This window comes from Pseudophryne corroboree, chromosome 1 (genome assembly GCF_028390025.1).
Source record: "Pseudophryne corroboree isolate aPseCor3 chromosome 1, aPseCor3.hap2, whole genome shotgun sequence".
Lineage (NCBI taxonomy): Eukaryota > Metazoa > Chordata > Amphibia > Anura > Myobatrachidae > Pseudophryne > Pseudophryne corroboree.
The window spans coordinates 706,402,426-706,418,887 of record NC_086444.1 but is presented as its reverse complement, the minus strand read 5'-3'; the positions used below and the strand labels follow the sequence as shown (position 1 = coordinate 706,418,887).

Here is a 16,462-nt window from a genome sequence, read left to right as displayed (position 1 = left end):
ATTCCTTCCACATGTCCATCCATTCAGGTGTCGACCCCGCAGGGGGTGACATCACATTTATCGGCACCTGCTCCGCCTCCACATAAGCCTCCTCATCAAACATGTCGACACAGCCGTACCGACACACCGCACACACACAGGGAATGCTCTGACTGAGGACAGGACCCCACAAAGTCCTTTGGGGAGACAGAGAGTATGCCAGCACACACCAGAGCGCTATATAATACAGGGATACCCACTACACACAGTGATTTTTCCCCTATAGCTGCTATAATACACAATTTGCGCCTAAATTTAGTGCCCCCCCTCTCTTTTTTACCCTATTGAGCCTGGAAAGTGCAGGGGAGAGCCTGGGGAGCGTCCTTCCAGCGGAGCTGTGAGAGGAAAATGGCGCCAGTGTGCTGAGGGAGATAGCCCCGCCCCCTTCACGGCGGACTTCTCCCGCTTTTTTCAGGATATTTTTGGCAGGGGATTTTACACATATATAGTCTTCCTGACTATATTATGTGTTTTTTTTGCCAAGCTAAGGTATTTATATTGCAGCCCAGGGCGCCCCGCCCCAGCGCCCTGCACCCATCAGTGACCGGAGTGTGAGGTGTGCATGGGGAGCAAAGGCGCACAGCTGCAGTGCTGTGCGCTACCTTAATGAAGACCGGAGTCTTCAGCCGCCGATTTTCTGGACGTTCTTCTTGCTTCTGGCTCTGCAAGGGGGACGGCGGCGCGGCTCCGGGACCGGACGACCGAGGCTGGGCCTGTGTTCGATCCCTCTGGAGCTAATGGTGTCCAGTAGCCTAAGAAGCCCAAGCTAGCTGCAAGCAGGTAGGTTCGCTTCTTCTCCCCTCAGTCCCTCGAAGCAGTGAGTCTGTTGCCAGCAGATCTCACTGAAAATAAAAAACCTAAATATACTTTCTTTCTAAGAGCTCAGGAGAGGCCCTAGTGTGCAACCAGCTCGGCCGGGCACAAAATTCTAACTGAGGTCTGGAGGAGGGGCATAGAGGGAGGAGCCAGTGCACACCAGGTAGTCCTAAATCTTTCTTAGTTGTGCCCAGTCTCATGCGGAGCCGCTATTCCCCATGGTCCTTACGGAGTTCCCAGCATCCACTAGGACGTCAGAGAAATGGTATTACTACTATTATTATTATATAGGGGAGAGATGACCGCACTTTAATATATGATGTGGAATAACAGCTCCTGGCACACACTGATATATGGTATTACAGGTTGAGTATCCCATATCCATATATTCCGAAATACGGAATATTCCGAAATACGGACTTTTTTGAGTGAGAGTGAGATAGTGAAACCTTTGTTTTTTGATGGCTCAATGTACACAAACTTTGTTTAATACACAAAGTTATTAAAAATATTGTATTAAATTCCCTTCAGGCTGTGTGTATAAGGTGTATATGAAACATAAATGAATTGTGTGAATGTACACACACTTTGTTTAATGCACAAAGTTATAAAAAATATTGTCTAAAATGACCTTCAGGCTGTGTGTATAAGGTGTATATGAAACATAAACGCATTCTGTGCTTAGATTTAGGTCCCATCGCCATGATATCTCTTTATGGTATGCAATTATTCCAAAATACGGAAAAATCCGATATCCAAAATACCTCTTGTCCCAAGCATTTTGGATAAGGGATACTCAACCTGTATTAGTAAATAAGGGAGAGGGGACCACACAGTTATTGGAAAGCTGGCGACAGCAAAGAGATGTCAAGTATCGGGAAGAAAACATTAAAGTAAATATTTTCTGGTTTTTCTAATAACCCTTTGAAAATTGCATATAAGACCCTTTCTTTTTCTTGCGGCCCACGCAAGACCTTGATTATTCGGCCCAGTTGGGATTTTGAGTTTGACATGCCTGGTGTAGAGGTTTTATCAGGAGAGTAATTGAGCACATGTAACAGTGTTTCACTTTCGTTACTGCATATACTGTGCCTAGCGTTTTAGCATTGCTACCAGCGCTGATTGGGGCTAGTGTGATTATCCTCTTCCTCTGCCCTTCTCTCCTGCCTCAGTATCTCTTCTCACACTGTCCACTACACTACTGTTGTACTGTGCTCCCTTTTATGTGACTCTTCTGATTAGGAGCAAAAAGGCTCGATAGATCACCACAAATGCAGGATACACCATTTGGGCGTCGCAGCTCACTACTGTTATATCACACCTCTTCGGGAGGTTTCCAGATCTCAGAAATCTGACCCCCTCACCAAACCCAGAACTGGCCTAGCAAGGTCAGAGGAAGCGCTCACTAAGGCCATGGTTCCATCCCCCACTGTGGCGCAAGTCTTCATAGAGGTGTTGAATAAAAGAGGGAAGGTTAGCACTCCCCTTGACAAGGATGGCAGAGGTCTCAGTGACCTTTACAACACACATACGGTTAAGACACTGGCACCTACTTAGTGGCATCTCGAACCAAGTTTTTACTGTTACCCTCTGTCCTGCATTCGGATGATTCAAAAGATGAGGATATGCCCCCATTAGTGGGGGCAAGTTTCCACAATCAGAGGAGAAACAGACCCCGGAGGAACCGGAGACTGTGTTCCACGCAGTGCCGTAACTAGGCATTTTAGCGCTGTGTGCAAGAAACGATAGTGGCGCCCCCCCCCCCCCCAATGTAAGATAGGGGCAGTGCGCGCCGTAGGCGTGCAAATTTTTTATAGGGGCGTGGCTTAATGGGGAAGGGGCGTGGCCACAAAATAATAGCAATTCATACTACGGTGCACAGTAGTCTACATTATTCAAATTACGCTGCACAGTAGCGCCCCTTTTATACATTACAATAGACAGCGTCCCCCTTTTTACACATTACAGCAGCCAGTCCCCCTTTTTACACATTGCGGCAGCTAGTCCCCCTTTTTACACATTGCAGCAGCCAGGCCCCCTTTTTACACATTGCGGCATCCAGGCCCCCTTTTTACACATTACGGCAGCCAGTCCACCTTTTTACACATTGCGGCATCCAGGCACCCTTTTTACACATTACGGCAGCCAGTCCCCCTTTTTACACATTGCGGTAGCCAGTCCCCCTTTTTACACATTGCGGCATCCAGGCCCCCTTTTTACACATTGCGGCATCCAGGCCCCCTTTTTACACATTGCGGCATCCAGGCCCCCTTTTTACACATTACGGCAGCCAGTCCCCATTTTTACACATTGCGGCAGCCAGTCCCCCTCTTTACACATTGCGGCATCCAGTCCCCCTTTTTACACATTGCGGCAGCCAGTCCCCATTTTTACACATTGCGGCATCCAGGACCCCTTTTTACACATTGCGGCAGACGGGACCCCATTTTACACATTGCGGCAGCCGGGACCCCATTTTACACATTGCGGCAGCCGGGACCCCATTTTACACATTGCGGCAGCCGGGACCCCTTTTTACACATTGCGGCAGCCGGGACCCCATTTTACACATTGCAGCAGACGGGACCCCATTTTACACATTGCGGCAGCCGGGACCCCATTTTACACATTGCGGCAGCCGGGACCCCTTTTTACACATTGCGGCAGCCGGGACCCCATTTTACACATTGCGGCAGACGAGACCCCATTTTACACATTGCGGCAGCCGGGACCCCATTTTACACATTGCGGCAGACGAGACCCCATTTTACACATTGCGGCAGACGGTGTCCGAGAGAGAGAGAGAGAGAGAGAGGGGGGGATATACTTACCTTCTCCCCGCTGACAGGCTCCTCGTGCAACTTCCTCTCGGTGCAGGCTGTGTGAGGTGAGAAGGAGGAGGAGGGAGGGGGAGCCGCAGCAGCGCTATTTGATTGGTAGTAAGCGCCGCTGCAGCATCCCCCTCTCCTCCTGTATTGGTTGCCTGGCGCTGCTGTGGATGCTGGGGAACCGCATCCCAGCATCCTTAGCAGCGCCGGGCAGCCAATACAGGAGGAGAGGGGGATGCTGCAGCGGCGCTTACTACCAATCAAATAGCGCTGCTGCGGCTCACTGCTCCCCCTCCTTCCTCCTCCTTCTCTCCGCTGCCCGGCGCTGGTCCTCTTCTCCCTACACAGCGGGGCGCACGGCGCAGACTTCGGCGGCATGTAATGAGTCAATTTGACTCATTACATGCCGCTGGCCGTTGCGCCCTCAGGGCAACTGCGCTGTGTGCCAAGCCCCCTTGGCACACACGTAGTTACGGCCCTGGTTCCACGGCATTGAGGCATTGATTGTCGTAATACGCCAAGTTTTAAAGGGGGACATCAGGTGCCCTGTCGACCTTTGTCTGCATATCCTTCCCTGCTGAAAGCAGGAAGTAATAAAAGACTCCCCCTACAGTAGTTTCCTCAGTGTTTCATCTGCCCAAAACGACGGTGCTGCCAGTACCTCCTTAAAGGAGGCATCGGACAGGAAATTAGAAAATGAATGTCCAATAACACAGTAGCAAGCACAACACTGTGTCCTGCACTGGTAGGAAGCCAGGTCAACAGGGCAGCTGAAGCCTGGGCAAAACAACTGGCTGAGGGTCTGCGAGCCGGACCCCCGGAGGAAGATCTTATACCCTTTGCAGAGCACAGCGAGTCAGACGCTTATCTAGATTAGGCATCTAAGATGGTATATAATCGCGTTTCTAGGTCCTCCGCCTTAGCAGTTTCGGCTGCAGTGCTCTCTGGTTGCAACTGTGGCAAACAGACGCAGAATAAAAGAGGGAGGTGGAAGTGTTACCATTTGCTGGCGACGTCCTGTTTGGGCCCGACCTGGAGAAGTGGATTTCCCATGCGACTGGGGGTAAGTCTACTTTTCTCCCCTCAGCTGTGCCAGCAACTCGACCTTATTCCGTACCTTCCTCTGGAAGCTTCAGGTCATTCCAGAGGCGGATTAGCACTTTTTCATGGTTCCAGAGAATGTGGCAGAGCCACGGCGACCTCTTCCCTTCAGGACACCAGGTCCATCACGAAACCCAGTGCATGACGGGTTTCCCTCTCACCTGGGGGACCACAGGGTGGGAGCTTGTCTGCGGGACTTCGGGATGTCTGGGCAGAATTCTATCCGGGCGCCTGGGTACGGGGTACAAGCCTGATTTCTGGTTCCAGCCTCCTCCTCGGTTTTTCACCAACGGTTTACCAGCTTCAGACAACAGGCGTGTCGTTTTACGGGAGGCTATAAACAAACTCCTTACAGCACGAGTGTTTGTACCAGTCCCCACACATCAGCTAAAACTGCTGTTCTATTCCAGTTTATTTGTGGTTCTGAAGCTGGGTGGCTCATTCAGAGCTATTCTGAACTTAAAGGATCTCTATCCTTTTTCTCAGAGTTTTTTTTACAGTTCAGGACAGAATCCTTTCATTTAGTCATTGCAGGATTAAAGGAAAAAGTGTTCCTAGTTTCCTTGGACATCAAGGACGCTTACCTGCACATATCCATCGGGCCACCTCACCAGATGTATCGGCAACTAGCCATTCAGGACTCACATCATCAGTTCCATTCCTTACCCTTTGGCCTGCCACGTCCCCCAGGGGGGTCACGAAGGTCCTGACGATAATGATGGCACTCCTAAGGGCAAGGAGGATCACGATCATTCCCTACCTGGAAGGCTTCTACCAGAAACCAATTATCCCAAAACACAGGAGTGACTCACAGGCTCCCCACACGGTATGATCCGGGGACACGGTGAGGCAGAGGCTCTTCATCCCTCAGGACAAGGTGAAAGCCATTCAGGATAGGGTTCGGTTGGTCCTACAACACAGGCGAGTGTTGGTGCATTTACAGTATGTATACGACTACTCGGGAGGATGGTGGCGGCCTTAGCAGCAATCCCTTATGACCGTTTCCACTCAAGGCCTTTTCAGCTGGAACTCCTATCTCAGTAGTCGGGATCCCACTTGTTCCTTCACCAGAGAGTGACACTGTCCCCTCTCTACTCTCGTGGTTGACCTCATTTAACCTATGGGACTAGAGGTTCAGAGTGTGGGATTGGAATCTCCTCACCACAGAAGCAAGCCTGTTCAGTGACTTAGGACACCCACTACCAAGGCCGATGGACTCCACAGGAAGCGATGCTGCCTATAAACATCTTGGAATGGCAGGCAGTGTTCTAGGCTCTACAGCTAGCACATAACCTGTTGCGGAACCAAGCGTCAGAGTCCAGTCGGCAGATGCCATGGCTGCGGCATACATAAACTCACAAGGTAGCAACAGAAGTTGTGCGGCTATGAGGTAAGCCGCATCTTTCTCTGGGTGGAGGACTTCGCCGTGGCAATATCAGCAAGATTCATTCCTGGCGGGGACAATTGGGAGATCAACTACCTAAGTTGTCAGAACATACATCCCGGTGAGTGGGCTCTCCATCCTTAGGTGTTTCGACATCTGGTCAATCGGTAGGGCCTTCCGCAAGATGACCTTATGGTGTCCAGACAAAATCATCAACTGCCACTATATTGTTCTCGAACAAGGAACCCGGAAGCCATAGTGGTAGATGCACTCACGACATCCTGGCGGTTCCGGTTTGTCTACCCGTTTTCACCATTGCCTCTGCTGCCTCGTCTTCTTCAATGCATCAAGAGAGAAGGCCACACAAAGCTTGGTATTCCAGCCTTCATCTGCGCAGTAGCTGGAGTCAGCTACAGCCAGTTATTGATGGTAATCAGGAATCCCATAATTGACCAGGTCCCTTGTAACCTAAACCCATTCCGTGACCACTGGACACAGTCAGTGAGGGCTAGGAAGCATCCGGTCACAGTGGTATTCATAATTAATGACATCTTGTAGGTGGGGGGAATGTCTTGGGGTTTGGTGGGGAGGGGGATGTCAATCTATTCAATACAATGGTAAATGTCTTAACGTTTCTCTTTAGACTAATGGTTTCTCTTTTTATATTTTTGTTTTAGCACTTGTATTATCTCTGTCAACAGATTCTGTAATGAGGTGTGGTGATTACATGTGGGAGTGTAAAGGGGTATCACATGCTGTACTGTGCTACAGTACTGGGGACAGTTACAGGTTGTAGACAAAGACGGACCAGTGGGGGCCACAATTTAAAAAAAAAAAATACCTCCTGGCCGACAGTCATCTCCAGAGGCATGATAGCCCACCAGAAATCTTCCCTGTAAATTTTATTGCCAATGCACCCCTGTGTACCAGACATACGCTAAAGCAAAGTGAAACTGTATGCAGATAAAGAGGTCTGAGGCTTGGATCTATTTATTTTTTTGTAGGATGGTATTCCTTAACTGATCCAGATGTTCTTGACTCAGTGATATATAAATAAGATGTCACAATATTGCAATGCTGCCAGAAATCAAAGTGACTATTGTTAAATATGCATAACCAATTAAACTGGCCAAGTGCTTCTAATATGCAAATGAATGTACCAAATAAAATAACTTTAAAGCTAATCTGTCATTGTTCTTGTTGTCAATGCTTCAGTAATAGATGAAACTCCCACTCGTATGGAAACATATGTGGAATTAACAACAGTGCTTAACTTAGTATTTGGAGGTAATTCTGTGCTTAGAATGAATCTAGTGACAATTGTCAAAAGGAAAAACAATAGGGCAAATGTGTAATTTAGATCTATTAAAATGGTCATTTGTCACCTAAATTACACACATACTTTAAAAATGGATATAACATTGACATGACAACACAATGTTGTAAGCACAACATGGTTTCTGATATATGCAATATGAATCAACACACAGTACAAATCTTTCAGTTCGAACCTAGAAAAAACATTAGTATTTATAATTTCAGTTTGACTATATTCAGACGAAGTGGAAAGAGAGACCTATCTAAAGTATTGGAAATAAAAGAAATTGGTTATTAATTTTACCTCTCAGGACAGTGAGTTTGGCACTGACTGTAGATTCACCATGGATATTCTGAGCAACACATTCATAAACATTTTCATCTCGTGGTGTTCGCAGAGGTTGAATACGTAGAACTGCACCAGCACCCTCATCAAATTCTATGGTCTGGGGGGAAAAAATAAATGAATAAATCTTTTGGAAGGACAGCAAAGTTGCAAACATTGTGACATGAGAGAGAAATTATTAATTCATCCAGCAATTGAAACACATTTTCAACAGACATAAATAACAGTGTTTAAAGAATAACTGAATATTCATAAAGTTTAAAAGTTACATGACAAAACATAAGCATTAATATGGTACTGTACATACTGTACTCTAGAGAATGTGTCTCAAACCATGTCCTCAGGGAACCCTAAAGCTGTCCAAACATCTAAAAGATTGTCTTTAGATGTGTAGGCAACTTAATAGTGTTTGTTTTATAAACACTAGGATAACAACGAAGGGGTTATATTTACTAAACGATTTTGAACGATTTTGTGTGTTCCAACGTTTTTTGCTAATTTTGCAACTTGGTGATTTACTAGAGATAAAAAGCACCTAAAATCAGGGGGGAAAAAGGTGTACATTTTCACATTTTTTGAATCAGCAATGGTTTCAAAAATAACAAAAATAAAAAAAACTCTGTTTTCAAAGCAAAACCAGATATTTACCAAGTCAATTTGTAAAATCAACCAAACAATAATCTACTAAATAATCAGCATTTTTAACGTCTAAAACACATTCTATTGCCTAAACCTTCATTATAATGCCTATGAAAGTAGGGATGACAGATGCTATTCATCTGTGTTTGCAATTGAGCGTTTATTGATTATGCATACATATGCTTCCCACTGCGCATATGACAAAGTCTAATAGCAAGGCCGTTTACATCACTTATCTTCACGCAGAGTGATTGACAGCCAGGCACCATTTGTGAACCCAGGCCTGTTGCAGCCATGTTTGGGCATCTCTGTTCAGGCTGCCATGCTGCTTGGCCATTGATTTACTGAACCTGACAATTACTAAAGGACTGTGTGGTGCGAATGTGTACGCAATTGCTGTGACTTTGTGGTGGCTCTGGTGGGTGTCTCGGTGGGTGTCTCTTAACCTTTTAGGGATGCTGGGTTTTTTGCACAATTTTGCACATTCTCAGCTTGCACAATCGCAGATGCGTCTGTCAATGAATCAAATGGCTCATGGGGCACTGCACATGAAACCCCACTATCGCAGATGTACCCAAACCAGAAATTAGAGAAACCACAGCAGCTTCTTGCATCCTGCATGTTTGGTCCAATAGAAACTCTATTTTGAATGGAACTGACAAAAACTGATATTAAACTTAAGAAAAAAAATACATCAATATCGACCATCATTGGCCCTGTATTCAAAAAAGGCCAAAACATCGACTTTTTAGGATATATGGACTTTTGTCCCTGGAACACCCCATCAATGTCGGATGATTTTAGATCTATTTTATATCTTACTAAAAACAATCTTTTAGTAAATTTCCCCTAAGTGTTGAATTGTTTAAATATATATTATTACAACTACATTCTTAATCTGCAATATACTATACTTTAAATGTTATTCTCACCCAAGAGAACATTACATCTGTTAAACCAACCACTCATTTTGATTGGCAGGAGAGCAAATTGGTATCCGGTCTATAGATCTACACTAAAAAGGTCTACAGTCAGTAGGTCGACATGCATTAGGTGGACAGAATCAAACGATCAATAGGGTCAAAAGGTCAACAGTCAAAAGGTTGGCATATTTTTTTAATGCTTTTTAAATTTTTACGTCTGCTGCATTTAATATCCAAGTCACAAACTATTACCTTTAGTAACCTTGTGGCAAGCCAAGCAGAGCGTGCCACTGAGCCCGAAGTGTAGCGAGCGAAGCGAGGGGACGCATTTAATCAAATGAACTATCCATGTCACAAACACCATTATTAACCTTGGGGCGAGCAAAGCGCACCCGCGAGGGGACACATTTCAACAACTTGGGGTAAAAATAGTATTTTAATTACCTACCGGTAAATCCTTTTCTCGTAGTCCGTAGAAAATATTGGGGTTCAATTTAGTACCATGGGGTATAGACGGGTCCACTAAGAGCCATGGGCAATATAAGAATTTGATAGTGTGGGCTGGCTCCTTCCTCTATGCCCCTCCTACCAGACTCAATCTAGGAAACTGTGCCCGAGGAGACGGACATACTTTGAGAGAAGGATAGATAAGGATAGTGGTGAGATTCTGAAACAGCACACACAAACAGGAAAGTCAAGCTAACCAAACTTGAAACAGGAACAGCAACAGCTGAACCAACCCGGGTAGCCACCCAAGAAGAGCCCACCGACCTAGTCGAGTGGGCCTGAATGGATTTTGGAACCGGCAAGCCTGCCGTGGAATAAGCATGCTGGATTGTGAGCCTGATCCAGCGTGCAATGGACTGCTTTGAAGCAGGACACCCAATCTTATTTGGATCATAGAGAACGAACAGCGAGTCGGATTTCTGGGGACGAGCTGTCCTCTTTACGTACACCTTCAAAGCCCTCACAACATCCAAAGACTTTGAAGTAGCAGAGGTGTCCGTAACAGCCGGAACCACAATAGGTTGGTTGTTGTGAAACGCGGACACCACCTTAGTAATTGCTGACAAGTTCTGAGTTCAGCTCTGTCCTCATGGAAAATTAAGTAGGGGCTCTTGTGAGACAATGCCCCTAGCTCCGACACCCCTCTCGCTGAAGCCAAGGCCAACAATGTGACTGTCCTCCAGGAAAGATATTTAACATCTACCTCCTGTAACGGTTCAAACCAGTCCGATTGGAGAAACTGCAGCACCAAATTGAGATCCCAAGGTGTCGTTGGAGGCACAAAGGGAGGCTGGATGTGCAGAACACCTTTCAAGAACGTCTGGACCTCCGGAAGAGGAGCCAATTGTTTCTGAAAGAAAATGGACAAGGTTGAAATCTGGACTTTTATGGAGACTAGACGTAGGCCCACATTCACACCCAACAGCAGAAAAGCAGGAAACTTCCCAGATGAAATTCCACTGCAGAATACTTTCTGCTCTCACACCAAGAGACGTATTTCTTCCAAATACGGTGGTAATATTTAGACGTTACACCCTTCCTAACTTGGATCATAGTCGGGATGACTTTGTCAGGGATGCCTCTCCTGGCAAGAATCAGCCATTCAGCTTCCATTCCGTCAAACGTAGCTGTGGTAAGTCTTGATTTGCGAACGGGCCCTGTTGCAGAAGATCCTCGCAAAGAGGTAGATTCCACGGATCTTCAAGGAGCATCTCCAAGAGGTCCGCGTACCAGGCCCTTCTTGGCCAGTCCGGAGAATTGCTTGATCCTTTTTGCGTTTTTATTCTGTTCAGAATTCTTGGTATCAGAGGAAGTGGAGGAAACACGTAAACCATCTGAAAGACCCATAGAGTCATCAGAGCGTCCACTGCCTGTGGGTCTCTCGACGTGGAACAAAATCGATTGAGCTTCTTGTTGAGATGAGAGGCCATCATGTTGATCTGTGGACATCCCCATTGACTTGTCAAGCACCTGAACCACTCAAGGTGAAGGCCCCACTCACATGGGTGCAGGTCGTGTCTCCTAAGGAAGTCTGCTTCCCAATGGTCTACTCCCGGAATGAAGACCGCCGACAACGCCGCAGTGTGATTTTCTGCCCAGAGGAGATTTCTTGACACCTCTGACATTGCTGCTCTGCTTTTCGTTCAACCCTGTTGGTTTATGTAAGTCCCTGCTGGCACGTTGTCCGACTGGACCTGAATGGCCCGATCGTCAAGAAGATATGAGACCTGAAGAAGGGCGTTGTATATAGCCCTGAGTTCCAGAATGTTGATTGGAAGGACGACTTCCTGACTTGACCATCTTCCTTGAAACTGATCCCCTGGGTGACTGCTCCCCAACCCCTGAGGCTTGCATCCGTTAGCAGAATCCAATTTTGAATCCCTAACAGTCGGCCCTCGATCAGGTGAGAAGTCTATAGCCACACCAGAAGGGAGATCCTGGCCTTTGGCGACAGACGGAACCAATGGTGCATGTGAATATGTGATCCGGACCTTTTGTCTAACAGATCGAGCTGGAAGGGTTGTGCATGAAACCTTCCGTACTAAAGAGCCTCGTAAGAGGCTACCATTTTTCCCAGAAGGTGAATGCATGGGTGCACTGATATCCAGGTTGGCTTCAGGACATCTCGAACCATCGACTGGATTACCAATGCCTTTTCCAACGGAAGAAAAACTTTCTGCGACTGTGTGTTCAGTATCACTCCCAGAAATGGGAGCCTCCAAGTTGCTCTAAGTGAGATTTCAGAAGATTTAGAATCTACCCGTGATCCAAGAGTAGGTTGGTTGTGAGGCCAATGCTGTTCAACAACTGCTCCCTGGACGGCGCCTTTATCAGAAGATCGTCCAGGTACGGAATTATTTTCACTCCCTGCTTGCGGAGTATAAACATCATCTCTGCCATCACTTTGGTGAACACCCTCGGTGCCGTGGAGAGAGCAAATAACAGGGCCTGGAACTGGTAGTGACAGTCCTGCAGTGCAAACCGTAGATAAGCCTGATGAGGCGACCAGATCGGAATGTGAAGGTACGCATCCTTGATATCCAGAGACACTAGGAATTCCCACTCTCAAAGACTCCATCTTGAATTTGAACACTCGTAAGTACGGGTTCAATGATTTTAGATTCAGAATCGGCGTTACTGAACCGTCCGGTTTCAGTGGCACAAACAGGTTAGAATAATATCCCTTTTTTTGGAGATGAGGTGGAACTGGAACAATGACCTGCGTTTGTACCAGTTTTTGAATGGCATCCTGTAAGGTTATACTTGCCTCCTGTGAAACTGGTAAGCCTGATTTGAAGAATCTGTGAGGAGGGAGTTCCTGAAACTCCAGTTTGTAACCCTGGGAAATAAGATCTATGACCCAGGGATCCTGGCATGATGTTGTCCAGGTGTGACTGAAATTTTGTAGTCAGGCTCCCACCTGTAAGTCTTCCAGGCATCGCGGTCCACCATCATGCTGAATGCTTTGAGGAAGCAGAGTTGGAGCTCTGTTCCTGAGAACCAGTTAGTGGTTTGCGTGGTTTACCTCTAGCGCCTCGGTTGGCTGTAGAAGATTCTCTAGCAGTCCGAAAGGACTGTAGAGTAGGTCCCGAGTAGGTATTCCTGGTTGGGGGAGCTGCAGAAGGAAGATATGTGGACATACCAGCAGCAGCTTTGGAGATCCATTTGTCTAGTTCATCTCTAAATAAGGCCTCTCCTGTAAAGGGTAGGCCTTCCACGCCTTTCCTGGAGTCCGCGTCAGCAGTTTACTGGCGTAACCATAAGCCCCTTCGTGCGGACACTGCCACAGATGTGGTGCATGCATTAAGCAAACCCACTTCTTTTATGGCTTCCACCATAAAGTTCGCAGAGTCCTGTATGTTGCAGGAGTAAAACAAGCACCCCTCTAGATAAGGAATCCAACCCCTCTATTAGGGTACCTGACCATCTAGCAATGGCTTTAGTAATACACACACATGCTATAGTGGGTCTCTGGGCCACCCCAGCAGCCGTGTACAAGGATTTGAGTGTAGTCTCAATTTACGATCAGCCGTGTCTTTCAGGGAGGCTGCACCAGGGACAGGTAATACAATTTTCCGTGACACCCTGGACACTGATGCATCCACTATCGGACTTTCCCATTTTTTCCTATCCTCCGGAGGGAAAGGAAAAAATAAGATTAACCTTTTAGGGATTTGAAATTTCTTATCAGGATTAACCCATGGTTCTTCAAACAGGGTATTCAATTCCTTTGACACAGGAAAAGTGACAGAGGATTTCTTTTTTACATTAAAATAAGATTCATCACACTCCTCTGCCACATTATCAGGAATTTGCAGAACATCTCTGATAGCTTTTATAAAAGAGCCCTTATTCCCTGTGACAGAGCAGCGTCCCCCCCTTCTGAATCCACCTCCCCCTCCTCCATGTCTGACCCCTCAGCGTCCGAGTCAGACTGCAGGACATGGGCCAGAATACGTTTTTGTGGACAAATGGCAGGGGAGTGAGACGCTTGTTTGGGGACTGAGTCTCTATTCATAATCTCATCCACAGACTGTCTTAAGTATTGTGTCTCTTTCTCATGGCGGGACAATTTATTAGATATATTGGAAGTCATTCCTTTAATGGAACCTAGCCTCGCTAGTTCAGCCCCGGTAGCCTGAAAAGGTGCACTACACTGAGTACATAGTAGTGAGCTCCCTGGGGAAGAGGAACACTCTGCCATACATAAACCACACTCTTTGCCTGATATATTGTAATGTGACAGCACACACACACACACACACACACACACACACACACACACACACACACACACACACACACACACAGTAACAGTTAAAAGCACAATTAACCCACAAAGAGCCCTTACAGGGAGACACAGAGTTTGGAGCCACCACACAGTGCTCTTATTGCTAATGCCAAGCTTAGCCGGGTCGCAGACTAAGTACCCAAATTGGGGACTTAGTACGGTAACAAGCACTCCCCCCTTGCTATGACCCCCTGGTACTGCTGAAACAATCTGGAGTCACACCAGAGGAGCTGCGTATCCCTGTCAGTCAGCGTCTGTGTCCACTGCAGAGGGAAAATGGCATTGGTGAGCTGCTGGATCCGCTCATAGTGAAGCCCCGCCCCTTCAATGGCACACGGTCTTCCCGCATTTTTTTCATACTGGTTGAGGTAGAGTTGTGCTTAAAATAGAGCCAGAACCGTTTTGAGGCTTTGTTTGCCAGTGTGGGCACTGTGTGCAGTGTACTGAGACGCAGTTGTGTACTGAGTCTGTACCCTCATGCCGCCATAATGGCCGGCGACCCGCTAACTGGGACGTCGGATTAGTACTCACCACTCTTCTTTCTTCTGGCTATGTTAGGGGTGGCGGCGTGCTGCGGGAATGTACGCTCGCCGTGGTGGGGCTTGCAAATAGTTCCCTCAGAAGCTAGTGTCCTGTCGGCGGGGAACGGGACCATTAACCCTTCAAGAGGTTGGGCCGTTTCCCCCCTAAGTCCCACGAAGCAGGCAGGCTGGTGCCAACCAGACCCGCCTGAAAATAACAAACAGAAAAAAATGCAGAAAACTCTATAAGCGTGACCAGCTCCTCCAGGCACATTTTCTAAACTGAGTCTGGTAGGAGGGGCATAGAGGGAGGAGCCAGCCCACACTATCAAATTCTTAAAGTGCCCATGGCTCCTAGTGGACCCGTGTCTACCCCATGGTACTAAATGGAACCCCAGTATCCTCTAGGACGTAAGAGAAAAATGTTTAAAATCACAAAACAACACCCCCCAAAAAAATGTATGTCGACCTTTTGATCTCGTTGACATTTTCTCTGTCGACCTTTTGACCATGTCCTCCTTTTGAACCTGTCGACCTAATTACTGTCTATCTTTGTAAAGTCTATCTTCTGTAGCACAACCGAGCAAAGCTTGGTGTAGTTCCTATAGAAACAAACCAAGCACCCATGTTCATTCATGCTTCTGCACTAGCAGGTAACTGACCCTCTCATAGAATAACAATGTATAATTGAAGTTTACTGTCTGGAAGGGAAGGCATTGGAGCCCACCAGGAATTACCTCTTTATCCCTGTGGGTCAGTCCGAAACGGAATCAGTTCTAATCAACTCTGAGGCCATTAGAAAATGGAGAGGAAAAGGTTTGTAGAAATAATACAGTAACAGCTTTGACTCTTCTGATCTGGCCCTAGAATCCACACTTGGCTACTATGAATTGTGTCATACTATGAGGTGACCACAAGCCAGTTAGGTTTCAAAACTACAGTACACAACACAAGTAGAGTGCATGATCTGCTTAGCCCTATGGCAAAATTATTTACAACTCAGGTGGCACTAATTATTCCTCAGGATACATTGAGTGCTCTCTCCACACTTTATTTTTTGGGCGGTACGCCCAGCAAAAATGTATCTACCGCCAAGGACTATGATACAGTTAAAATTATGATGCACTGACGTTTTATATCAGAAGATCAGCGCAGCGTGACCTGTTGGCCATATCAGTGTAGCGTCAGAGTAGAGGGCAGAGCAGATGCCTCTCCCAGTACAAAGAGAAGGGCTTGGTTGCCGGTGGGAATAGCCATCTGTGAACTGTGAAGAGAGTGAAGTGCCAGCATCCACTTTCCGCACTTCAGTAGCCACGTGCTGTCTGTAACTGGTGCAGTATATGGGCAGCACAGCTATCTGTGTACAGCCTGCAAGTGGGTCAGTATCTGGGTTGCTCTTAAAAAAAATGTATTTGAAACCAGAAAGTCTGCAGTATCTATAAAATTATATTAATATAAGATTATATTTATGCTTCTTCTGGGCCACTCTTTAAAATGATATGTGTGCCCATCCAGAAAGTGGGTTACCCTTTAAAATTACATTTATCTTCTTCTTCTATGCTAACCCTTAAAATTATATTGTGTCTATCCAGCAACTGGGCTGTGTCACGGACACTCTTAAAAATATGTGTGTTCAGGCAGCTATTACCTATAATGATTGAATTAAAATCAGAAACATCATATACCAAGAGTAAGCAGTGACTAGTTTAAATTACCTCAGTGGTTGTTGGTAACAAATAATCCAGTGGCA

General features: G+C 46.5%; 1 protein-coding gene and 1 non-coding gene across 16 annotated transcripts in view; one reads left to right on the top strand and one right to left on the bottom strand.

Moving 5' to 3' along the window:
* The window catches only part of PTPRS (protein tyrosine phosphatase receptor type S), a 752,553-nt gene that overhangs the window by 490,109 nt on the left and 245,982 nt on the right, over nt 1-16,462 (bottom strand). For all 15 annotated transcript variants that reach the window (XM_063914875.1, XM_063914874.1, XM_063914881.1 and 12 more), the window contains exon 4: nt 7,790-7,931. In XM_063914875.1, coding sequence (XP_063770945.1) covers nt 7,790-7,931 — 142 coding nt within the window. The remainder of the gene's footprint in view (nt 1-7,789; nt 7,932-16,462) is intronic.
* LOC134932822 (U6atac minor spliceosomal RNA) lies at nt 2,308-2,436 on the top strand. Its single transcript, XR_010179498.1, has one exon. It is a non-coding gene; the product is annotated as a U6atac minor spliceosomal RNA (small nuclear RNA).